The sequence below is a fragment of the Gambusia affinis genome, linkage group LG09, assembly GCF_019740435.1.
Source record: "Gambusia affinis linkage group LG09, SWU_Gaff_1.0, whole genome shotgun sequence".
Lineage (NCBI taxonomy): Eukaryota > Metazoa > Chordata > Actinopteri > Cyprinodontiformes > Poeciliidae > Gambusia > Gambusia affinis.
The window spans coordinates 24705837-24732618 of record NC_057876.1 but is presented as its reverse complement, the minus strand read 5'-3'; the positions used below and the strand labels follow the sequence as shown (position 1 = coordinate 24732618).

General features: G+C 37.3%; 1 protein-coding gene across 1 annotated transcript in view; it reads left to right on the top strand.

The window, feature by feature from the left end:
- The window catches only part of fat2 (FAT atypical cadherin 2), a 95318-nt gene that overhangs the window by 34116 nt on the left and 34420 nt on the right, over positions 1-26782 (top strand). The window contains exons 7-16 of the mRNA XM_044126708.1: positions 5847-5986; positions 6518-6580; positions 7448-7660; positions 8093-8303; positions 8862-12529; positions 12909-13305; positions 15229-15428; positions 16057-16210; positions 16686-16919; positions 19912-20301. Of these exons, the coding sequence (XP_043982643.1) occupies positions 5847-5986; positions 6518-6580; positions 7448-7660; positions 8093-8303; positions 8862-12529; positions 12909-13305; positions 15229-15428; positions 16057-16210; positions 16686-16919; positions 19912-20301 (5670 nt within the window). The remainder of the gene's footprint in view (positions 1-5846; positions 5987-6517; positions 6581-7447; positions 7661-8092; positions 8304-8861; positions 12530-12908; positions 13306-15228; positions 15429-16056; positions 16211-16685; positions 16920-19911; positions 20302-26782) is intronic.

Below are 26782 nucleotides of genomic sequence, written 5' to 3'. Positions count from 1 at the left end.
TGCACACGTTGTTTCACCTTTTGAAGGTTTTATAGAGAATGAAAAATGAACAAGGACAGGGGGGAAAAATTCACTCTTCTTGAAATGCTCTCGGAATAAAGACCAACAACCTTGAAGACTGTGTGAGATGGGTTTTGATCAGTTTAAAGAGCAATAAGTCAGAAACTCTGAACAAAAACCTGTTTTTAAATTCAATGTGAATCAGAGCTACTACTGTCACCTGCATATTCCTTTTTTTACTGAACCTAATTTATTAAAATTTGCCTAAGAACTGTGTCTGCTATAAATTTACTTAATCTATACATCTACCTATGTTCTGTCAGAAACAGAGAAGAGACGTTGATGACCTCACCTTTGAAGCAGCTTTAGTCCTTTATGACTTGAGAAGACTATTAATAAAAAATAAAAAAAAGATCGATTTGCTTCTGACACTCACCAGGACTCCAGGCTTATTCTCTCATCCAATGAGAAAAAAAAAAAGTTTTATCAGCAGGAGGGCCGATGTGATTCCCTGAGTTCGGATCTATTTTGTGCCGAATGGTTCAGGCAGGTCAGTAAACCTAGAGCAGACCCTGATGCATATGGATGATAGGTTTAGAAATTAAAGTTCCCGACATTCTGTCATGGAGGAATTACTGGAGGAAGATGCAGTTGAAAAGGTTGTTTGTCTTCTGGTTATTTTGGCTCATCCTCCTCAGCTTACCCTCCAGGAAACATCTAATGCAAACTCAGCTGTTCTGTGGAGTTGTTCTGACTCCTTTTAGAAGTGCTTAACTAAAAAGAGCATCTTGTAGCTAATTTATGATCTATAATGTTTTTTTTTAAAGTGTGTAAAAAGTAATAGATGCAATTTTAACATTGAGCCTACACAAGCACAAATCAAGAACTAAACTTTCATAAAAGGGTTTAATCGTCTTAATGTCAATGAACTTTAAGAGCATGTTGTACACTATGAGCATAAATTAAACAGTGGATGAAAACAAGCTCAGCACTTTATTCAGTGATGAGGTTATTCTGCTTCAAATGTTTTACTGCCAGGTTCCAGAGATCAGCAGAAACAACAGACAATGTTTAGGATATATTGGATCTGGATATTTTTATGGAATCTCATGTATGGGCAAACAGCTTTTCTGCTGTCCTCACTGTCCTTTGCATTATTGCATGTAAACCTTTGTAGTGACTTGGAATGACTTAGCTGGTAGGTTATAGGCTAACACAAATGCACTCCAGACTTCATTTTTGAAATTATGTATTTTTTTCCATTCCATTTCACACTTATATGTAACTTTGAGTTGCATTAAAACCCAAGAAAGTACAATAAAGTTTTCAAGGCTGTGACAATTCAAAATATGAATGATGTTTGGGTGTATAAATCATTTGAAGGGAAGAGTTTGATATAAAAAAAAATATTTAAAATCTGACAGGCTTTTAAAATTATTTTCAAGGATTTATCCTCACTCAGAAAGTAAGACAGGCTTCTCTAATCCACTTTTTCTGTTAAGAGACATTTTAATAACATCAAAAGAAAGAGCTTTTGTCTTCTGGTCAGAAAGCAAGAAACATTTAGAACACACATTTTGTTTTCTATTAATATGTAAATTAACTTTTTGTCCTGGTATAAGATAGGTATGGTCTTCATTATCTTCTATCTTTATTCCAATCTGCTGGGGTAAAGCCAAGAATTGTCTAGAAAATGACTGATGGGCTTGAAGCTGCTCAGCTTGCCTTGTTGCTCCGGGGGCTTTGACCCAGATAAACATTTAGAGGATGTATGGAAGGGTAGATGGATAAAACCCTGCTTTGCACATTTTCCCTCCCAGTGGATCATCCTTGAAGCCCACAGAATAACAGGAATGAAAGATGCTTTTTGCCTGGCTGGTTCTAGGAGCAAAGGATCCCCAACCGTGGCAGTGACATCATTTTTGGCTAGAGATGATCAGCAAAGTGAAAAATTGTCCCTACAGAACATTTTCTTCTCTGTCTGCTGAGACTACAGGTCATGATGTGCGAAAGTCTGTCCAGTCTTGAATGGCTTCCAAATTTAAACCACTACCACATACCAAAAAGTCAGTCTGGTTTCCGGTTCTAGACATTTCAGTACGATCATTGAGTTGTAACTGAGAAATACTCCTCGTTGTGGTCCAATTATTTTTGCATCTGCTTCAAACAATACTTTGACCAAGTGTGCATAATAAAAGTTGAGAAAATAAGAAGATAAAAGATAAAAACGAAATCTGAAATAATTGTTGTCGTTATACCCACTTGATATAAATTACAACCGTTGATAATAAACACCATCTGGCTGAGCAGCCGTTGGGTTTACTTCTCTCATGTATGTGCACACAACATGCTGAGAGAGAGAAAGACGTGAAGCAAGACAAATCAAGGGGGGTGCAGGATAAAAAGAGAGATAAGGAGCATTAAAAAGAAGAGTGGTAGAGAAGTGATGGAGAAAAATAAGAGAATGAGAGATGAAAGCAGATGGTGGGAGTGAGTCAGAAAAACTGGAGATTAAAATCACAGTGTGTTAGATTATTAAGAGATTTGTGACAAAGAAAACAAGCCCACTCGCAGATAAATCAGGACACATCCGGGATTAAAAGTAAACTGTGAAAACTGTGGTGCAAATGACATAAATAACACATTTATATACATGATGGGGATTAAAGTGGTGGAAACAAGAGAGGATCAAACTTTTCTTTACACCGCGTTGCATAATTTTTGTCAACGCCAAAGTTTTGAATTAGGTTTCCAAAGCATTGATTTACCTTGGTCAGTTCAACCAAAATTAACAGACAAGAATTTATTTCATTTCCACAGGGTGCTACAATTTGAGCAGCACTTTAATGCTTTAAAAGCACAAATTGACCTATAGAGACTTATTTTTGCCATTGATTTCAAAAGAAACTTTTAGCTATACACTACCACTAGACTGTGGGTGTTCAGTTAGATGGTAGCAAGTTGAAGAGTATTAATATTTTGAGAGGGCCTCTGGATACTCTGGCTTCCTCCCACAGTCCAAAATCATGACTGTTAGAATAATTGGTCTCTCTAAATTGTCTTTAGTTGTGAGTATGTGTATTATTGATGGTCCTGTGTCTCTGTGTTGCCCTCTTATATATATATATATATATATATATATATATATATATATATATATATATATATATATATATATATATATATATTCAAATTTTTTCATTAAACGTTTTTTAATACAATATTGGTACAACCTCAAACTCACATCACGACAGCCCCTGCAGCACATACCTGAATCAAATGAATGGTTGACGACTAGAACTTTGTAAAACTTGCTGAATAAACCTTGAAGGTTGCTTTTTTAATTTTTATCAAATTAATATTTATTAATCTCAAAATAATACATTATGCAGCAACATTGTTAAGCTGAGACTAAAAACAGCTGCATTCAAATCCCTTTTTACCAAAGTAGAACTACTTGTCATATGTCTGAACACGTATTTAAGTGTTTATTATATAATTAGGTTTTGATGGCTTGCAGAAACTGCAAAGACAAGACAAACTGTTTCCTTGTTCAAACAAATCACTCATTTAGCATGCTTTTACTCACACATGCTTCAGCAAAGATAAGGTAAAGCATATCAACCGTTTGAGACTGCTTAGGCATCTGATAAGATTTAATCTGTTCATAAACTAGACTATCTGGATTATTTCTCATGTCTGAGCCAGTTCAGCTATTCCTCTGCTTTAATGCAGAGCTGTTTCACTGTTAATTCTAGGAACTCTTGATAATATCTGTCCTCAGTTTCAGCCGAAAGTTGAGTAAATTCAGTTTTAAAATTCAGAGATGATGTTTAAATCATATTAACTTGTGTGATATTAAAACTTTACTCAGTTACATAACCTGAAATAACAGCACAGCATCTTTAACTATTTTACCTTTCTGAATATCAGTCACTGGAATTTATGAAACTCAACTTTTACAAGTGAACAGCAGACCAGTAATAAGTCATGTGAGGTATATGTTGTTTTTTTCTGTTGTTTTTTCACCTCAAGATGCAAGGAAAAAGGTAGAAAAGTGTTAATCAGCTCTGTTTCTTCAATCATATGTATTTGAGATAAACCATCTGCTAAGACTTTCTCATTAAGCAGGTTTCTTCTGGGGGGTAGAGGGAGCTGAACCTGGATAAGATTGTCAGTAATATATGGGCTATAGTTATTAACTACCACCGACTGACATGAGTCAGTGTTGCAAGATGAAATAAACCCAGTAGCATCATTCCTAAATATTTGTACTCACTCAGACTCAAGTTGGAGGAGTTATAGTGGTTTAAAAATTAAGGACAGAGATATTAATTACGGTTCTTGCAGAGGAGCCTGCAATTTGTCAAATCCAAAAGGACGATAAAATATACTTTATTCTGTCAGATATTATGTCTTGAAGTTGCCTTTAATCATGTCTGCTCTTGATTTGGCATCTACATCATGTTCCAAATTATTATACAAGTGATATTTTCTCAGATTTTCTTAAATGGTCAATGCAAATGATGGTCAGTATAATTTTCAAGTCATGAACTATTACATTATAAATCAAATTTTACTGAACAAAGCTCCCCATGAGAACAGGATTTTTTTCAAAAATTAAAAAACTCTAAATGCACTGTTCCAAATGATTATGCATAGCAGTTTTTCAAAATTTTTTATGGATTATAAAGAACTGCAAACGGTCATTCTTTGAATGTGCAGCATTAAGTGGTCACATGTACTAAAATTAAAAGCTAGTTCAATCAAAAACATCTTAACAGACCGAGTTACATGTTAACATAGGACCCCTTCTTTGACATCACCTGCACAATTCTTGCATCCATTGAACTTGTGAGTTTGTGGATAGTTTCTGCTTGAATTTCTTTGCAGGATGTCAGAATACCTTCCCAGAGCTGCTGTTTTTATATGAACTTCATTCCACCCTCTGATCTTCTGCTTGAGGAAACCCTCAAAAGGGGTGAGGTCACCAATCCACTGCTGCGTCCATCTGGACCATCCAGGGTTGCACAGCAGTCATCAGTAAACAAGTCTGTTTGAAAATTAATCTTCATGTACGGCTGGGCCCACTGCCACCGTTTCTGCTTGTGAGCGCTGGTTAGCGGTGGCCCAATAGTAGGTTCATGCACCGCAAGCCTCTGGAGGATCCTCCACCTTGAGGATCCAGAGGCACCAGCAGCTTCAAATAACTGTTTGTTGCTTTGTAAGGGAATTTTAACAGCTGCTCTCTTAATCCGATTAATTTATCTGACAGAAACCTTCCTCATTTTGTTCTGAATCAGCCACAAATCTCTTCACAGTACGATGATAATGCTTCGGTCTTTGTTAAATATCTAATGTTTTCATACGGCACTACACTATCTGATGATTTTCCTCAGCAGAGAAATCCTTTCTCTTTCCCATATTGCTTGAAACCTGTGGCCTGCTTAATAATGTGGAACATCCTTTTTGAGTAGATTTTCTTTAATTGAGCTTACCAGACAAACTAATCAACCCAGCTCAATGAAATTAATTATAGCCCAGACACACAATACCATCTATAGATTTAATAGCACAACTAAAAATTTTATCTTTATGACTCTTCAATCCAATTTGCATAATAATTTGGAACACGGTGTAAATGTGCAAAACATCTCATATCTCTTCCAGTGTCATTTATATGTCTGTTGTTGTGCTTGACAATGTCTAAATCATGGCTGAGACCAAATTAACACCTGCATCAGAACAGCAGTGTTTCACTACGAAACCATGGCCATTCTTATACCAACAGATAAACGGATGTATGGTCTGCCTTTAAGTTTTGTTGTTTTTTCTTTTTTTCCTAGGTGGTGATGAAGACAAAGACTTTGACATCCAAAGGAACATAGGAACAATCTCAATCGCCAGAAAACTCAATGCTGGTCGCCGCTCCAACTACAACCTGACAGTACAAGTCACAGATGGCCACCGTAGTGCCACCACACAGGTTAGAAAATATATATATATATAAAAAAATTAAAATTAAAGCAAACCACAAGAAGCAATGTTAACACATAAAACAGAAACACATTTCCAAAACATAAATTAAAAACTTTGAAGGTTCTTATTATTCTCAGCCGCAGCCATAAAAAATCTTTAACTTTTACTTTGATGTGCCCGGATCAAAGACATCTGAAGCATGGTATTATATGAAAACTGAAATTTTCTTTATTGTCTGCTCTGCCTGTTTTAAGCCATACCAAAAACTTTTCCTTTCTCCTCTTACATCTGTAAACAGAAAAGACAGTTGAACTGATATTTCTGTTTGATCAAGTGAGACATTTTGACACAATTTTTACATTACAAGGTTGTTTTTTCCTCTATTTTTAAAGTTATGGTGGTGCAAACAAACAAAGGTTGAATATGTCTAGATACCTTAATTTAATAAATCTTTAGCAACTGATCAGGTGCTGCAGGTGATGGGTCTTTCATGTTTTTTTTTCTTCTTTCATTTTTCAATCCTGTGTCCAATCTGCAGGCCAATATCCGTGTGTTGGACATGAATGAACACCGCCCCGTCTTCCTGAAACCGTTGTATGAGGTGAGAGTTGATACTTAATCATACAGAGAATGATCCTCCAAAGGTCATGCATGAGTGCTAATAATGGAGATGTTGAGATGCAAGCAGATGTAAAGCACCAGTAGAGACTTGTCAGAAGAAATTTAATAAAATACAAGTTTAGACAACCATTGATGTTGAAATGTCTTCTAAAGAATATAAGTAAAAGCAAACGTTAAAGCAAACCAAAATTGATGATGTGTTATTCTTTAAAAATTTACTATGTAAATAGTATTTTTTTTAAGCTGAAATTCCTGTCTACATTTCATCCAGAAAGGCAATGACCTGCCTTGGCGGATTTCCTTACAGAAATCTGAAATTCTCAGTTGTGTCCTTAAGTACAGGATCTTTGTGGATAGATCCGGAAAGAGATCACTGTTTAAAGAGGCTTTTCGCCAGATTAAAAAATACCATTTAATAATATAAAATAAAAAAGAGGCAGATTCAGTACAGCAGCTTTTCACCCAATATCTGTATAAAAACTGAAGAAGTTTTTGGTTGATATTTCATTATGTGAAAAAGAAGAAAGGTTCTCTTTTTGTGCTCTTTTATCAATTGCTTAATAAAATTTGGAAATCTGAGACTTTATAAAGCATTTGGTTCTTGAATTTAAGATGAACAAATATGAAAAACCTGGGTATGTCTTTGAGACAGCAAGTAAAGGTTTTAAAAAGCTATTTTCTGTTTTCTGACAACTTTACAACACTGTTATTTCTCTGTCTGCAGATGAGCTGACTATTTTAGCTTGATATTCCTCTTCAGCTCTACTCCATTTTTACCTTACTCCTTTATAAGAACCATCAAGAATCAAAACACTGTGCTCAGTGATCATCTTTTCTTGTCCTTAAGGTGAGGGTTCCTGAAGACACGTCCCTGTGGAAGGACATCCTGCAGATCAGCGCTAAGGACGATGACAACACCAACTACCTGCTGTTCTCCATCCACAGCAGCCTTCATCCGAACAGCACCACGATCTTTCATCTGGATCCAAAGAATGGCATTCTGGTGTTGACGGAGAAGCTGGACTTCGAGAAGATCTCTATTCATACACTCATTATTATGGTAACCATTTATTCTGTAATGACAAGAAGTTTTAAAAATAAGACGTTTCGAATTTTGCACTGATGATAGACTGGTGGGATTTAGTTGGCAAAATTTATGATTATGTTAATATTTTGGTTTTATAATTTAATTTTCTGTATTTGTTGCAAAACAACAGCCATTCATTGTTAAAATAACACTTATGTTTGATAAAATATATCAGGTATTAAAAAACAGAGATATTTAAAAGCTAAAGGTTTTGTTTTAAAAAATGTGTAGCTTAATAAAAATATTTAAAAAATAGCAAAACAAAGAATTGATTTCTGCTATAATGAATGACAACCTTCTAATTTTATTCATTTATTTTTTATAAAACCTTGCTACAGTGTTTGGTTTGGAAATATTGGGGTCTTTTACCGCTTCACACGCTGCAATATTAACTCTCTTCTTCAGGTGCGTGACCAGGAGATTCCAATGAAGAAGAATTTTGCAAAGGTGGTGATTCATGTGGAGGACTGTAATGACCACTCTCCAGCTTTCCTCAGCCCCCGTTATGAAGCTAGCATCTCTAATCTGGCCCCTGCGGGCTCTGAGGTTGTCCGAGTCAAGGCCCTAGACAAGGACATGGGGAGCAATGCAGACATCAGCTACTCGCTGCACTCTGGTGAGTTGCCCAGGCTTATTTTTATATTTTATCTGTGCTTGCTTCTTTTCACCTGAACGCTGCTTCACATTCATTTAGCTATACAAACTCACTCCTGGGAGCTGTCTCTGTTGCATCTGCAGTCTTTAAATCTTTCACACTGGGTTGTTTGGGATTATGGTGGTTCACGAGTAATCAAAGATCCTGGGAATGTCTGAGACAGAGAAAGATGCTTCAATGTCAGCTGCTGCAATCGAACACATTGTTGTTTTAGTGTTTCATACAGCAAACAACATCCATCTTTGTAATTGTCTTATCTCAGATTCACGCTTGTGAAGTTAAAAATTACCACCGGTGTGAGATAAATGTCACTGCTCTCAGAAAAGTTTTTAAGGTTTAAAAGACAACAGAAGAATCAATGAGACAATACTGTTATCACTAAACACCTTGAAAAATACAGTAAATAGTTTTTTTTCTGTACTTATTTTTATATAAAAATGACTTAATTATCAAAATCTAAAATTAGGAAGGTTTTTTTTTTTTTTTATGTATAACATAGTATATCTTTCCTCCCTGCAGGTAATATTGACAACATCTTCTCCATTGATCCTGAGCTGGGCTCCATCAGTGTTTCCAAACCCCTGGACCTTCAGCCTCAGGACCTATTCCACCTAACAGTAAAAGCCAATGATCAGGGTTTCCCTCAACGTTCTGACCTCTGCTCTGTCCACATCCACATCCACGTTTCTGATCAAACACCACCCATCTTCCCTACGGATGAATATTTAACAGAGGTCAGTGAACTAAGAGCTCCCAGCACTCCAGTGGTCACCATCTCAGCCTCCTCCCCATCTGCAGTGCATTATGGTATAGAGAGTGGAAACTTAAATGACACATTTTATATCAACCCCTACACTGGCTTGATTTCCACCAAAGGATATCTTGATTTTGAAACCTGGGAGTCCTACAAGCTCAAAGTTACAGCTTCCACAACAGCTGGAGCCATGTCCAAGACACTCGTCCATATCTATGTGATGGATGAGAATGATAATGCTCCGGTATTTCAGCAGAAGGAGTACTTGGGTCAAATCAGTGAATCAGCTCCTATAAACAGCATAGTGATGGGGAAAAGAAGTGCACCACTGGTCGTGCAGGCATTTGATGCCGATCGAGATTCAAATTCTCTGCTGACTTATCTGATCCTTGAACCTGAAGTGCTGAAAGTTTTCAAGATTGACCCAAGTATGGGTACCATCTCTTTGATTTCACCACTTGACTTTGAAGTCAAAGCTGAATATCACTTCACAGTACAGGTGAAAGACTCAGGGGAACCATCACTGTACGCAGCAGAGCCTGCCAAGGTCACTGTACGTGTCCTGGACCTTAATGACTGCGCGCCACAATTCACCGCCTCTGTGTATGAGTCATTTATCATTGTCCCAGTCGTCAGAGACACTGAAGTTGTACGTGTCACGGCCCATGATGGAGATTCAGCAGTCTCATACAGCATCTCTGAGGGAAATCTTCACAATGCCTTCTCAATTGATCCCAATACAGGAGTCATTACTGTGAGCAACGTTTCCGAGTTCAGGTCATTTTACCAGCTGACTGTCAGAGCTTCAGATGGCCTCTTTAAAGATTCAGCCACTGTCAACATAAATGTAACTGAGCTGATGCCAAGTGATCTACAATTTCAGCATAAAATTTACTCAGCAAGCATTGCAGAAAACCTAAATACAGTGAAAACCTTGGCAGCACTAAAAGTCTCAGGATGCTACCTGAATGAGCCTCTTTTATACTCTGTCATCAACCCCATGGGAAGGTTTACTATTTCCCAAATGTCAGGGGTTCTTGAAACCACCGGCATTCCTTTTGACAGAGAGGAACAAGACATTTATGACGTAGTGGTAAAAGTTGAAGACACCAGAACCCCACCCAGAACAGCAACAGCTCAAGTCAAAATTTTTATAGATGATGTTAATGACAATTCTCCACAGTTTCTAAATTTGCCTTTTTCAATGATGATTTCTGAAGACTCCGAGCCAGGAGATGTTTTGTACCAAGCAACTGCCATTGATAAAGATCTGGGAGAAAATGGATCGATCATGTATTTTCTAGAGGAGGATTTTGACCTCTTCAGGATAGATCCAGATGTGGGTGATGTATCCCTTCAAAGACCTCTTGATTTTGAAGCCCTGAATAAATACATATTGACTGTTGTGGCTTCAGATGATGGTCTGCCAAGTCATAGCACCACTGCTCAGCTCACTATTCAAGTAAGGAACAGAACCAATCCAGTTTTTCAGACTCTTCTTTATCCACTGAGAGTTCCTGAAAATGTTCCTCCATTCACCACCATTCTGCATGTTCAGGCCAGAAACCCTGACGGATATCGGCTCATCTACAATCTTGAGGAGGAAAATGCTTCAAAGCATTTTCACATTGATTTTAAGACTGGAGTTCTGACCATAACCAATCCTCTGGACTATGAGAGCCAGACAATGCATTTCTTGACAGTTCGAGCTACTGACTCTGTTACTGGAGCATTCTCAGAGGCGTCTATTGAAATTGTAGTGGAGGATGTGAATGATAATCCACCACTTTTCCCACAGCTGACTTATAGTGTGAACATTGCCGAAGGGCTTCCTGTCAGCACCTCTGTGATTCAACTCAATGCGACGGACAAAGACTCTGGCAGAAATAAAGATTTGACCTACTGGATCGTTAAAACTGAGGGAAATGAAACTGATTTCTTTGAGATCAATCCTAAAACTGGATTGATTACCACAAAACAGGTTCTGGATCATGAAGACATTGAACAGTTTAGTTTGAAAATCAAAGCCATTGACAATGGGACTGTGCCTCTCAGTAGCGAGGTGATGGTTTTTGTAAATGTCACTGATGTCAATGACAATCCTCCTGATTTTGTCAGTTCTCAGTATGAAGCTACTTTAGATGAAATGGCCAAATGTGGCCACATTGTCATTAAAATTCAAGCTTCAGATCCTGACTCTGAAGACCTCAATAATCTCAAGTACAAAATAATTTCAGGTAACAAAGATCGATACTTCAACATCAATGAATCCTCAGGGATCATCTCTTTTTCCAACGTTTGCAAGAGGAATCTAGATCCTTACTACAACTTGACCGTTGCCGTATCTGATGGAGTGTTTCAGAAAACTGCCCCAGTTAGTATTGACATGATTAACAGCAACAGGCACAGGCCTTACTTCAAAAAGAGCATCTATGAGGCAGAGCTGGCTGAAAATGCAGAAGCAGGAACTCGTGTTATCCGACTGGCAGCTATTGATCCCGATGATGGGCCATATGGAAGTGTGGACTACACCATTATCAACAAACTTGCTGATGAGAAATTTGCTATTCTCGAAGACGGTCAGATTGTGACAACTCAACCGCTTGACAGAGAAAACCCCACCCAGAAAGTGATAGCAATAAAAGTGATGGCAAAGGATGGTGGTGGAAAGGTGGCCTTTTGCACAGTCAAAATTATTCTCACAGATGAGAATGACAATGTGCCTCAATTCAAAGCATCAGAATACCAAGTTTCAATTCAATCGACTGTAAATAAAGGCTCTCCTGTCATTCAGATTATGGCTTATGATGCTGATGATGGTAAAAATGCAGATGTGACCTACACTGTGGATGAAGCTGAGGAAGTTGTAGAAGACATCATCGAAATCAACCCTTTCACAGGAGTGGTCAGTGTTAAGGAGAGTCTGGTTGGAATGGAGAACAAGATCTTTAACTTTAAAGTGAAAGCTCGTGACGGCAGCCTCCCTTTTTATAACTCCACTGTCCCTGTTCAGCTAAAGGTAGTTCCTCCAGAGGTTCCCCTGCCAAAATTCTCAGAACCACTCTACACCTTCTCTGCTGCAGAGGATTTTCCCATCGGGTCGGAGATTGGATCAGTGAGGGCCGACTCTGACATGCCTCTCATTTACAGTCTGGTCAATGGGAATACTGTGGAAAGCAATAAAGACAAAGTTTTCAGCTTGGACCAGGAAAGTGGCACTCTGCTACTACAGAAGACCATAGACCACGAAAAGACAAAGTGGTACCAGATAGATGTGATTGCTCAAGGAAACCATAACGGGACAGACGTTGCATCGCTGGTCTCTGTCAGCATCCAGGTTCAGGATGTGAACGATAACCAGCCCATGTTTGATGCAAGCCCATATAGAGCCTTCCTGGCAGAAAATATGCCTGCTGGAACCACTGTTATTCAGGTGAGACAAACCAGGCTTTCTTTTATAGGTTTACTTCTTCCAATGTTTTGAATGCATTTAATAGACCAGGATCCTCTGAAGTTCCTGGAAATGCCTAAGTTCTTGCTGAACTGAGAAGTGTAAAATGGTGTCTAGTACACTGAGACATTTGCACGTCTACTGCTTATACGTAAACTGAACATAGATATACCTTTTCTTTAGAAATGTTTAGATAGCCAGTCAATGTAGCTATCTTTGAAAGCTATTGTTGTTGTTGTTTTGTTTATTGTGCCAGCATCTGGCACCTAGAGGTCTTAGCATTTACTTTAACCTCCACATAAGTGTTTTACCATCCATGCAATTTCTGCACAAAATATGCTAATGGGTCTTTGACCTCTAGGTGACAGCCAATGATCCAGACACAGACACCAATGGCATAGTTACCTACAGCTTGGAGACGCTGCCTGATGACACCGAGATTGACATCAATGAGGTGTTTGCTATTGAAGGAGAAAGTGGCTGGATCACCACTCTACGGGAGACAGACTGTGAGACTCTCAGAATCTACAAGTTCAATGTGGTTGCCACAGATCATGGAGGAGATGTCAAGCTATCGTCCAGCGTCCTCGTGGAAGTGATGGTGACAGACGAGAACGACAACGCGCCGAAATTCACGGAAGATGTATACCATGGTTCAGTGGTGGAGAATGCCACCCCGTTTGAGCCAATTGTTTCAATGACGACCATAGACACTGACGTGTCCCTAGAGAACCGCTTGGTGACATGTTATATCACAGGTTTGTATATCTGACTCACAGTTTGCTTGGCCAATAGGTTTTTGCATGCCACTGCACTGTGGAATGTGGTTATCTGTTCAAGCAAGCATAAATGTTTTCATCAGTGAAATCACTTTTTTGCTCTGAAGATTTGCTGCACTGTGGGATTTATAAAGACATTAATAAGGCAAAATGAAAATCTGTGTTAATCACCCTCAACTGAGTCACATTATTCCACCTCCAATTAATCCCAAAGTGCAGCAGTGTGACAACACAGGAATACCAACTGGATGCCCTGCAGCTAACAACACGAACAGAGCCTTGAATTAATGCAAATCCAAGACAGTTAAACGTCTCTGAAGGAGCTCTAACACAGAGATGAGTGTTTGTGCTGGAATTATTTACATTCGAAAGGTTCGGCTCAGGCAAACTCTCAGTTGTCATAAAAAAATAAATAAAACCACCCACACACTGTGTTAATTTATTTAAGGTTTGTCTTATTCTAAATCAATAAGAATTCATTATTGTCACTGTTGATTTCTGGTTCGCAGGGCAAATCTTTTTTCTTTGTTTTGTCTTAAGAGAATAGTACTATCAGTACTAAAATGAGGTTTTTTTCTTTGTTAAACAAAAACAGTGAATTGTGTACTCATATTCTCATTCTTTTAACAGCTAACAAGTTAGAATTAGGTTTCTTTGCTTCCATCTTTCATGTTACACCTTAGGGTTATCACTGTGTGCTTTTCAAGTTGCCATTTGATATTCATAGCTTTTTATATTCATTTTAGTTTATTTTGTCCAGTATTTTGATGAATAATGAAGATATTTTACTAAATCAAATCTTTTTTTCTTTTATGATTTTATGTAACTTTACTTTTTATGTTGTAATCATCATGTCATAGGAACAATTAGGTTATTTACATTTAAAGAAAAATCTACCTGGCATCTGTTTATTTCCACAGTTCATGAATATTTTTTGTTTTCTTTACATTTGGAAGCAATTCCTCTCAAAATTATTAATTTCCCAGCCACAAACAACAACGGTAGATAAGAAAAATCTTAACAAAAAAAAAAAATGTTTGCAAAATGCCTCTTTACGTCTACTCATTCTTCATTTCAGTAAGTAATATGTAACATGGCTTGTTTTATGGTGGCAAATATTTTACCAACATTTTATTTTTGAAGGTGATGATTTGAAAAATCAAGGGGAAACTCTAAGAATATATCACTGCTTATAAATTTACACAAAAACATTTACAAAGATGTAAAACTGAAAATCTGCTAGTGACTGTATATACATATTTTTCTAAATTCAAGCTTTGATTTGACTTTTTATTGTTGTTAAGGCCTCAACAGCAAATAAACTTTCTACATTTTGCTGTAAAATCAGAACTTTTACATAAAAATGTAACAAAAAAAAGGAAATTAAATGCATGTTCCCATACAAACTGGGAGAATGTCCACTTAATTTGTGGTATTTCCATTCTAATGTCAACATTATAAATTAAAATCAGCATAAATTTTAGCTTGGGGGTAATTAATGTTGGTGTTTGTGGAACAGAATCCTCTTATCTCTGCCAAAGAAAACTTGTGGTACAGCTAAATAATTTAATTGCAATACCTGAATGGCAGCTTGAGACAGTTTCTTTCTTGAGGTTAAACCTTTTGTTTTTGTAAGAAACCTTAAATTCAGCCCTTGCCAGCACACATCGCCTGTCCAACAAGGTGTGTGTGTGTGTCATTATGAGGAAACAGACAAAATCAGTTACAGAATCTAAGATTTCAAGTGTAATGTAGAAAAAAAAAATCTTTCTCAAATATTAGCAGTACAGTAGCAGATATGAAACAATTGGAGAATCACAAAATATTTTCAGCTGCAATGACAATCGAATTCATTGAGTTCAATTCAAAAACATGACGCAGCTTCTTTTTTCTCTCTTTCAGATGGAGACCCATTGGGCCAGTTTGCCATCGTCCAGGAGGACGAAGGTCAGTGGGGTCTGATTGTGAAGGAGAACCTGGACCGAGAGACCAAAGGCCGATACACATTGCGGGTGACGGCCACTGATGGGAAGTTTGAGGCTCCGGTTACTGTTGATGTTCATGTTTTGGACACCAACGACAACAGTCCAATTTGTGAACAGGTGAGTCATTTCACAGCAGCACTGACAAAAAGCTGTCCCTTCTCAGATACTTTGTTGATCCTCTCAGTAAATTTGCTTCACTGCAAGGACCTACTGAATGGTTAGGCAGTCCCAGATTTATTAGGATCTCCTTTCACGGGGATTAAAAAGGAGGAGGGCTGTTTTTACAGCAGTACTTGCACTATTGCACTAAATGTTCATAAAAGATGTCTAGCACAATTTAAAAGTTGAACTTTAGTCTATGTTTAAAAAGTCTTGTTTTACATTGAATGTCATCTCATACAAGGAGAGGTACATTTCCCCTTCTTATACAGGAAAGTAAGAGAAAAAATATTTATATAACTGCTACAGCGTTCTTTAGAAAGTACTGGAGATCCATATATAGTCTTATTCCAAGCTATTCGTCAAATAGGCCTCCGTCACCACTTGTGTTAAGAGCACTAAAAGTCTGTTCAATACCTGCTTAACGGTTGTCACTTTTAATCTGACAAATGAGTCTAACTTATTGAAAATAAGATTTTTCAGCTGCCTGCTAAAAACATCTGAAATGATTGAAGCTTATAAACACTGTGGCAGCATGTCATCATCTCAGCGCCACCTGATTATTTTTCTCATCCTCTGTCTCTAGCTGGTATACACAGAGGGGGTGATGGAGAACTCGCCGCCTAGGTTGTTTGTTCTCAAAGTTTCAGCTTCAGACCCAGATGTGGGAGCAAATGGCGCGATTTCGTACACACTGCACGGTCCAGATGCAGATAAGTTCCATCTGGATCCGAGAACAGGTAAGATGGCGTCTATTTGGGGTGAAAATAGGGACTCACTGTGCCTGGATTGGTGATAACATCAACAATCTGAGCTAATAGCAGTCAAAGCAATTGTTATTGTCCAAGTGATCACTGACATCAATTACTTTCATTCTGCCATAACATTTATCCTCACCTAAAATTTATACTCCTGATTTTACAGATAAACCAGACAGTTTTCATTTTGTCATGTCCTTCTGAGAACAATCATCCCTTTCACTTTAAAATAATAAGAACATGTATTGGAGGTCACAAATGTACTTTTTAAGATGTGTTCCTAAACATTTTCCACCATACTATTACCTAAATTGTGAGAAACTCTTGGAATGATAAATGCCAATTCCACTGTAGATAAACATATTTCAGTTTCCATAAGAATAAAATGTTTTTTCATATACATATAAAATTGTGATGTTGTTTGGTGGTTAACTATTTTGAATCCACCTGCCCTCAGGTGAGCTGTTCACTCTGGCCGTTTTGGACCGTGAGACGCATTCGGAGTTCAACCTGGTGACGAAGGCGACTGATGGTGGTGGTCGATCCTGTCAGGCCGACATCCTGCTGATGATCCAGGACATGAATGACAACCCGCCCCTCTTCTCCTCCAGTCACTACGAGGTCACTGTGTTCGACAACACTACAGTTCGCACGCCGATCGCTGTCATATACGCCAAGGACCCGGACACAGGTGAGCAACTGCTGACGTTTAGAAATGGGAGGTTTTCAGATCTGTGAGAACAATGTATTGTGTGCCTCAGGTCCCAACATGCTGAGGTAAAACATTTGGCCTGGTATCGAAAGCCTGGCTTTGTAAGTCTAGAACATGTATGTGTATAAGCATGTTTTTGCTAATCCCAAACATAATGACATGCTAATCCATTTGCAACAGAGTTAATTCTTCCGAAACTCCCCCTTGATACATTATGTATGCTGTATGCATAGAGATTTAACTCTCTTAACATTTAACCTCATGAGCTGAAAGTCTGAAAATTGTAAGTTTGTTTCAAGCGTCCTTCTGCCACATGTCGACGTGCCCCAGGGAAGGCACTTAACCCCAAGTTGCCTGTTGATTTGTGTATTGGTGCATGAATGTGTGCATATTATTGAGTTTAAATGGATGACTGGGGCTTTAGTATAAAGAGCTTTGAGTTGTATAAATTCAGTTAATTTATCACTTAATCAAATTTTTTACACCCTTGTTTGTTTTTAACAGTGTTCTTCTTTCCTGCTGTCAGCTGGCACTTCATCGTGTTTTCAGTACCAACTGTCTGTCAAGTCTGTGTAAAATCATAACTTGCTGAGCGTAGCCACCTCTTTAATCCTGGTGTAACAACCAAACATATTGATGCATAACATTGTTTTATGGGTTGTTTACAGATAAACCCAATCAAACCCAGATAAACCCAGTGTTTTTTTGAGGGGCTTGGAGATGTATGTAGATAGTTTATTTTAAGTCAATCACTTAATCTTGTTTGGAGTGCTAAATTCAACATACAAGCAAGTTTAAAACATCACTTGAGATTTGCAACTGGAACAAGAACCTTGAGTTAAGCAAAAAGCAGTGTTTAGTTGCACTTGCAGCTGCTTTCAAGGTAATTGGCATCTGCTGCTACTGCACCGAATGTCACTGTTGATATATTATCAGTTAGCTGTAGAAAAACCTCTGACTGTTATTTCACCTTGAGCCACGTTCAAATGGAAAGCTCCACACACTACTTTATATTTTATAGTAAACAGTAAAAATAGTTATTGTAAAAAAACGTAGAAGAATTGACTATAAAGTGAAATACTCTATACTAAACTCTAAATACTAAATATGGTTATGTAAAGAACAACTGTCTTCTGAAGAATAAATATCTAGGGTTCGGTCTCTTCACATCATTGTAAACTGATTGTGTTTGTTACAAAGTGCAAAGTAGGGACATAATCATGCATCTATATGTGGCAGATTGTTACTGTCTTGTACAATCAGTTAAAACTGCAATCACCACTCTTATCCAGAAGACGATATTCACAGGATATTTTGCTTCTGTAAGCTGCCTTAACAGACAATGAGTAGATAAGGAGATTATCTAAGGGTCATGGAAATAGCTGCTGATGATCACACAAAGGACCTCAAATACCTACTAGCTTGTTTTAAATCAACAGTAAAAGAAAGTTTCTGGAAAAAGTCTTCTTCTTTAAAAACTTGTAGCAGAGCCCAGTCTGCACAGATGTGTTTGTCTGTTTGTGTTGAAAGGTTTACGGTCAAACTTTGACGCACTGGCGCAAATGTGAAGAAAGTGATCAAAAAGTCTGTCCATAACCAGCTGGTAGAGACTTTTTTTTGCAAGGCATACTTTGGCAGCTCAGCCACTCCTTCAGATGTGCAGCAGCTTGTCTTCACCTGCTCTCACAGCTTTCTCACTGATGAGACATAAAAACCGACCTGTTTGAAGCTTTACTTTGTCTACTGTTGCATCAGTTTGCTTCTTCAGTGATTTGATTTATTTTCTTAATGAACGAGCATCAGCAAACTTTTCAAATCCAGCTGCTGGCTTTGAAAGATCGAGACGGTTTTGAGAACAAATCTTAGTTCTTGAATGGAATACCCTGAAGTGTGTTTTCTGTCATGGCAACAGAAAGACAAACTGCTTAACCATCATCTTTCAAACTTTAGTCCAGTTAATCTTTGGCAGAATACCTAAACTTCCTTGTGTGACTTAAGTTTGTGTGCTTGAATGTTTATGTGAAATGCCTTGATGAAAATAAGGACTTGAAAATTAAGTTAATTCACAAGAATGATGCTGTTGTCAGAGTTTTTTCAGAGGCCTTATGAGTAGTCGCTGAACAAACAGGTTTTCTGTTGCTTTTTTCATGACCTGAAAAGGGGATTTGGTGCCCCCATCTGTTGAGTTATTATCAATTATCTGGTTTGCTGCAGATGAGTGAGTGACATGCTTTGTGTGAAATAGCAATGCATTTTATCTTGCCACATAATCTCAGATAATTTCTTGCATTCTGAATTGGTTGAGGGGTAGGAATTGCTGGAGCTTGTTCAGGAAATCATTTATCTAAAACTTGCAACTGACTGATGGTGATGTCTGTGAAAACATAAATGGAAAAGATGCTCCATCTATAAAGGCTGCAAAATTTTAATCTAATTCAAATCCCAGTTACAGGCATTTACTGCTTGTTTTACTCTCTCTCTCTCTCTCTGCCCCTTTTTCTTTCAAGCAACTCCTGAATAAAGATGAAAGTTGTCTTTAAAATGTAATTCAATAATAATAGTAAACAACTGAGGGTTAGCGATTGTTTAGAGTTATTTTACTCCTTAAAATACAACTTTCAACAATTTCTGTGCTTATTTTCAATAATACTTTCAATTGTAGTTAATTTCTTTAAGTTTGTCTCCTCCACCATGTTTTCCCACCATTTTTACATTCTCAGACAACAATTTACATCATTTAGCACTCTCATCAGATCAACCAAAATGTTATGGATCTTTTGTTTCATTTCCATTTAAAATACATTTTAAAACATAAGCTTTTTATTAAACTTTTAGAAGTTTTTAAAAAATATTTAAATAAAAACTTTTTTAATGAATATTTCTGGACACTGAGGTTAAATTTGGTTGATTTTCTCTTGTATGTTTATTCTTCATGTTTGAGCTTAAGTACTTCAAAATTTCTGTTTCTCAGGCATCAATTCTGAGGTGAAGTACTCCATGCTGGCTGGAGACCGTGGTTTCTTCTCTCTGGATGAGTTCTCTGGAGTCCTGCGGCTGGAGCGACCTCTTACCTCTGACACCCCACCAACATTTGAGTTGAAGGTCAAGGCCACCGACCGAGGCCTGCCTCGCCACCTGTACTCTGTTGCCACGGTTACAGTGGATGTGGTTTCCCTCGACGACTATCAACCAGTGTTCCTGAGCTCGGAGTACACCGCCCAGCTTTCAGAGTCGTTGGCGGTCGGATCTGAGGTGTTGAGCGTGTCAGCGCTCACCAGAGACGGGGGTGGTCCAGATCCCATCGTGTACCGCATCATCTCAGGAAACGAGGATGGCCGCTTCCACCTAGACTCACAAACAGGTCAGAACTGTTTTTTTGTCCATAGATTTAAAAACTGAATTAATTTTCTGAGGTGAATTTAAAAAATAATGTATCTTCACTGGGTTGTGAGGACTATTCTGTGTATGCATTCAAAAGTTTTATACACTTTCAAATTAAATATGATTCAAAAAACGGCTAAACTGTAGAAGATATGATAAGGAACAACAGAAATGCGTAGATTTGACATTTCACAAAATAAATCAATTCATTTTAAAATACATTTTAGCTTTTCGCATATAAATATCTCTAAAAAGAACAATAGAAAAAAAGCTTAAAATATGTGTAATTAAACGCAAAAGAATCACAAACTTTCCGGTCTGTAAAACTCAAAGAGTATTTTATGAGTGGAACAATAGCGTGTTTGGTACTGTGAGAACTTTCTTCCATGGTGTATAAATATCTGAAATATGCTCTGGCCATGATGAATGTAGTGCCAGCAGTTCATTGTGTGAATAATTCATCTGCATTGTATTAGTACAACAAAGACAAAACAGGGTGCTGAAACTTTTGATCCAGAGTTAAAAGATTTTGATTTGATTTCCTTCAAGGTGGCTGGAGGCCCAATCGTTTCTTTTTTTTTTCTTTTTATTTTCATTTTTTACTAAACTGTCAACGGAATATAGCAATTAGGACTTTTCTCAAATAAATTAATAAGTATTCCACCTGCATTAATATGCAAAAGCCAACATTCCCCTGTGATGTCAACAGAGTGAAATGCTTTGGGAGAAGTTATGAATAAGGTAAATAATGTAGAAGTATGATGTATAATTAAAAGTCAGAAACATAAAAAATTTTACTCAAACACGTCTGTTTTTTTTTTTTCCAAGGCTGTCTGAAAAACATCCTGCATACAGCCTTCTCATGTTTTAAATAGGAAGGACAAGCAAGTCTGACAGAAGAAAATTAATTTGTTGAGACTCCTGAGAATGTAGAACTACCTCTGTGATACCTAATTTGAAATATAGTTTAAGATTTCTGACTTTGTATATTGAATTTAAAGCATCGTGAGTAAATTATGTTCACAGTAAACATTGCAGCAAATGTTTACCCTTTGATGTGATGCTTTATGTAATTATTGGAGTTTGAAACACAGAAAGAATGAAGCTGTCATTTGTTGGCTTCACTAATTAATCTCTTTCAAAACAACAGATAGAAAAATAAAACTGATTTTTGCCGAGCCAAATTAAACCACTTAAGGTATATTCAGTATATGATATCTAGCATTTTAATTTAGAAGAGTTACAAAAGTTAATATTTTGAAAGAAGTACATTTCTGTCTTTGTTCAATAATTATGAGTAATATGAATAATTTAAATGCCTGCAAATCCCAAATTTTTGCTCTCTTTGTCCCATACTCACAATATTCCAAACATAGTGCAATTTCTACAGTCGTGACCATACAGTCGTGTTGCTATTAAAAAAAGGGACATAAATCAAAATTTGTATTTTGTTTAGCTCTTTTATAGTTGCACACAAAATCAAAACAATCAAAATGAGAAAAAACATAAAGACATAGTAAATAAAAATAAATTTTATTTGCAATGTTTCACATAATCCACAATCACAATCAGAAGAATTTCAGAACATGAGCTGGTCTACCAAGTTTCCAAATTAGTCTAAGAAAGCAGAGATCCCACCAAGTCACTAGAATATATCCAATTACAGAGCACACAGATGTTCAAACACCTTTTTTTTCTGCAGATATTGTGAAATTGTTTATAGGCCATATTGTCCACCTCTGTGGTTTTGTTGAAAAAATTAATTCTAATTAATTCAGCAATAATTCATTCTAATTAAAATGTTATATGTTACACAATAAACACTAAAATATTTTTCAATGGGACTCATTTGCCAGCATGCTGTAAACAAAACTGAGAATCCCACGGAGCATTTTTCCATCATCTCCTGCAACCTCTGCGCTCCTCCCAGACATTACTCAGTGTTACTTCCACGGAGTGACTCTGCTGTGAAAGGCTTGCAGGAACAGCAGCAGAAGCTCAGACAGCCTGCATTTCCCCTGAATCTCCCAGGGATTTTGAGATGTGAAAACAGTTAAAGACCCTAAAAACAACTGTAATATCTGCTGTTGAATTGATAAAACATCATTCAAAAGCATCATCCACTCACTGGTTGGTGAAGAATACATTAGATAATTTATATGGTTTTTGAATGAACTATGGATCCTTTGCATAATAAGCAAGCATCTCCAAGTTGGCTATAAAGGACCAACTTGGAGATGCTTGCCAGCTTAGCAGTGGTCAGTAAATCTCACACTGGCTGTGGATCAGGAGGTGTTATTTCAATATTAGACAGCAAGCAGTTTGTCTTGTCTGATATAGGAGCCAGATGGATTGGCTCTAACCCTCATGGCAGCTTAATATTTCACTGAATCATCAGGATAAACAAATCATCTGACAAATAGGTGAGTTTATCTTCAAAAGCAGAGTAAGAGAGAAATAACTCAACAAAGTTCTCTGTGTTTACAGTTTTCCAGAAGTAAATAGTTCATTGTTTCAATTCAGCATGAAGAGCAAATATTTCACGTCTGAAAGTTGGATTGGGCTTTGATCAATGAACAAATAGTGAAAAAATTAAAGTACTTTCAGTAAATCCATGAATAGGTTTTAAACAAATTGAAGGACTGTATGACTAAAAAGAGGACAATGTACCACATATTATTCACTGCACTGAGAAATCAAAAATCAAAATTAATACAAGAAAATATTATGTTCGCTGAATGGACCTAAATTTGAACTTTTAATGTCTCCACTGTGCAGTTTTTACACCATCTTGCAAAAAGCAAAGTTTTTATTTTTTTTAATATAACTGCTAGAATGTGTTATTCTATTGGATGATTTGGTAATAGACCAACACTGAGAACTGTGAAGAACAGGAAAATAAAAGGCATACATCAGCAGGTAAAAATCACGGTGTGTGGTACGTATTAGCATTCAAGCCCTTTCCTCTGGTACTACTGCACATAATTGAGTGCAGCCATTTGCCTTCAAAAGTGAACTAATTAGTAATTTAATCTCAGTATAGACGCAGCTGTTTTCTGAAGACTTTGGAGGTTTGTTAGAGAATATTATAGAACAAAAAGCATCATGTAGACCAAAGAACACACCACAAAGGTTGTGAATCAGTTTAAATCAGGCTTAGATTATAAAACAATGTGTTGAACAAAGCACTGTTCATTCCATCAATAAGTAATGAATGCATGGCGTAAATCTATTGAGGGGACAGATGCTGCATATCTGGCCGGTATGGAAGAGGGTCAGTGTTGAAACAAAGATAAGAGAATTTTAATTTGCACTTTGCTAGAACCCATCAAGTGGAGGTGGCCTACAAGAAAAGGGGACAAGAAAACAAAACTTTTGGGCCTACATGCAGCATCCTGTGTGTGGTGGAAAATTAACCCTGCAAATCACCACCTAACCCTATCCTCATGATAAAACACGACAGTGGCAGCATCATGCTGTGAGGATGCTTGTGAGACTAGGGTGGAGCAAAATACAGTGCAATACTGGAAGAAAACCTGTTAAGTGTTACAAACAGACTTGGGACTGAGGCAAACCTTCTGGCAAAGCAGTTTCACTCTCTGCATAAAAATCTGGAAATAAAATAATAGAAAAGATTTTCAGGTGTAATTGCAGTAAATAGTGGTTCGACTAAATGCAAATGTTTGCCACACTTTTGCGAACAGAATATGGAAGATATGACGAGCTGCAGCAGGTACGCTCCGGCTCTGTGTGGGATAATATGCCCACAATGAGACGTTCTGTTGATTCACACTTACTCAGTATAACAAAAACAGAAAAAGGTAAAAATCTCCACTGTTGTGTCCCATCTCCGAACACTGAAACCACTCCTTTTTTTATTCTCCTTTTGTCTCAGACAAATAATTTATATTGACCAAATATTCAGGTGGTCAGACGCAAAAAGACTTCAAACTGCGATCAGAATATGGAAGATTTTATAGGGAACACACTTGAGCAAAGCACTATATGCAGCTGTAGGTCAATTGTTATTTTAAATGAAAAAATATCACTAATCTTTTTCCTTGTGACACCTTCACACCATCACCACAGAAATAGGTAACAACTTGACAATCCTCAACTACTTAATCCTCAACTGTTTATGACAGCACAAGATTTTATTTGCAAATTTAAAAAATATAAGACAGATTTGTACTAATCTCTTTTGAGCTCTGTGTTCCAGTGAAAGCAAAGTAAGCTGACTTGGTTTTTATTGTTTGTAGCTAATAACAAATTAATACCCTGCAGCTTCTTACGGGTTTTAAAAGCCTTTGACGTAGCTTCTCAAAGCACTACTGTTAGTGTTCGCAATAAATGTGTGAGAAGTAGAAGCATAGAAGCTGTCAATGACAAACAATCCTCACTCAGTTACTCTGTGGGAAGTCAGTTCATGCTGTGTGGAATGAGCTTAGACTGCTCGGAGCAAAACTGTGAAACAAGTCCACACTGATAGAAACCTGGCAGCAGAAAGAAAAAGCTGCTGCTGTATGTTTATATCAAAGGCTTACTACAGTGCAGGGTTATAACAGGCAATCGAAAACATTAGCATAATTACTGTACGTGCACAAACACCTCTGGTGCAGTGAGAGGGATCCATGAAAACTCCAGAGACATGCTGTGAAACTGTGGTTTCCAGTCTGATCCCTAAAGCTCACTTTAGAAAGTGTTTAACATCGATGTGTTATCTGGTGGTTTGGACGAGATATGTAAAAACTTCATCCTTTCACTGAATCTTTTATGCTCCCTCTCCACAGGGTACCAGTAAGCTGTCATTTCAAACAATAAACAAAAGTACAAACCTCCTTCTTTCACTCTGTGGGAAGTTTTTAAAATAAAGACTTATTTTAAATTACGTCATAGTAGGGTAATTACTCCTGTTTGCTGGTTGATAGATCACAGCTCAGCATTTAATAACAAAAAAAAAGCTCAAGGAACTGGAGATTAGTGCCACCTAATGGCTGCTGGATCCTCAGCAGAAGGAAAATATAAAAAAAACTGCATATACAGTTTTACAATTACATGTTGGTATTTGTAAAACATGTTGGTTTTACAATTACTAGCATGGGAGCCTCCCAAGGATGTGCTTTAAGTCAACTTCTATTCTGAATACTCTTGATTCCAATTCAGCCGTAACACCACCGACATCAAAACTCTGTGCTGTAAAGAAAACACTTAATCTGAATATAAAACCAGACAGTGGACTTCAGACGAAAGAAGCAGGATAAACTACTTACCACCTGAGTTACATAGGATACTGATGGAGAGAGTAGCAAGTTCTCGCGGCCCTGGACTCCATATCTTTTAGGATCTTACCAGGAGTATACAAACCTCCTAAAGAAGGGTACACAGGAATAGTGTGTCTAAGTCTTAAAAGACTGAAAAGGTATAATATCTCCACAGTGGTACTGTAAACCTTCTTCATTTCTGCTACTCAGTAGTTTCTAACGATATCACCATCTGGTTCAGGAATTGTAAGTCACAAGACAGAAAAGCTCTAGGTAGGCTGACTTTTGAGACATCTTGATTCAACGATGTGGATCCAGGGCTCATGATGAACAACATTTACCATCCTAACTATAAAAGTTTTAAGTGGCCATTATCCAGCAGGCGCTTGAATTTCATGCCAGCTACAACTGAGAGTATGGGAAAAAGCTTCTTACCAGACGCAGTGTCATTGGTATGAGGACAGAGATAAAATACTATGCACTCAATTTCTTTACAACAAACCTGATGATTTTACCTAGGGCAGTTATTATTACATTTATTTTATGGGTTTGTTTTACAGTTTAGCACCAAGGAGCTGTTTTGTTTTTGTAATTTTACTGCTGTTGGTCTCTTGCTCAAGATGGTTCTTATTTTAGGCACAATCTTGTGAGTGATATGTGAAAAAGAAGGTCAGTCACAAGTTAATATATTCTCTACTATAAAGTAGAACAGTGTGAAGGAAGAGTATTGATTTATTGTTTAGCTGAGCACCTGGGTGTTTGTTCTCCATGCAGAATTTATTCTACAGAAGGTCTTTTGTGCCATGTGTAAATGATAAGGGACTGGGTTTGATTCTTCTATCTTGGTTTTGAGACTTTTACTGTCTCACCGAGTTAAGTGATTTCAAAGTAGTAGTCGTAAATTTGATGTCACTGCTGTTGATCTCTTACACAGCTGATTTACAGTTCTTCCAATCATTTTTAGTTTAAAAATAAGAAGTGGAGGAACCCTGAGATGGTACAAATTATAAACAAGCAGAGACCTCTCAGTGAGAATTCAGCAAAAAAGAGAAAGAATGTGTTTTATTGATGCAAAAGGGAAAACAGGATCTCAGCCTGCATTTTCACAGTTAGATTGTAAATCGAAACAATGAAGAATGAATAAATAACATGCCTTGGATCATTTTGACTAAAACTAGGTGTAGAAAACCTCTTTATCTC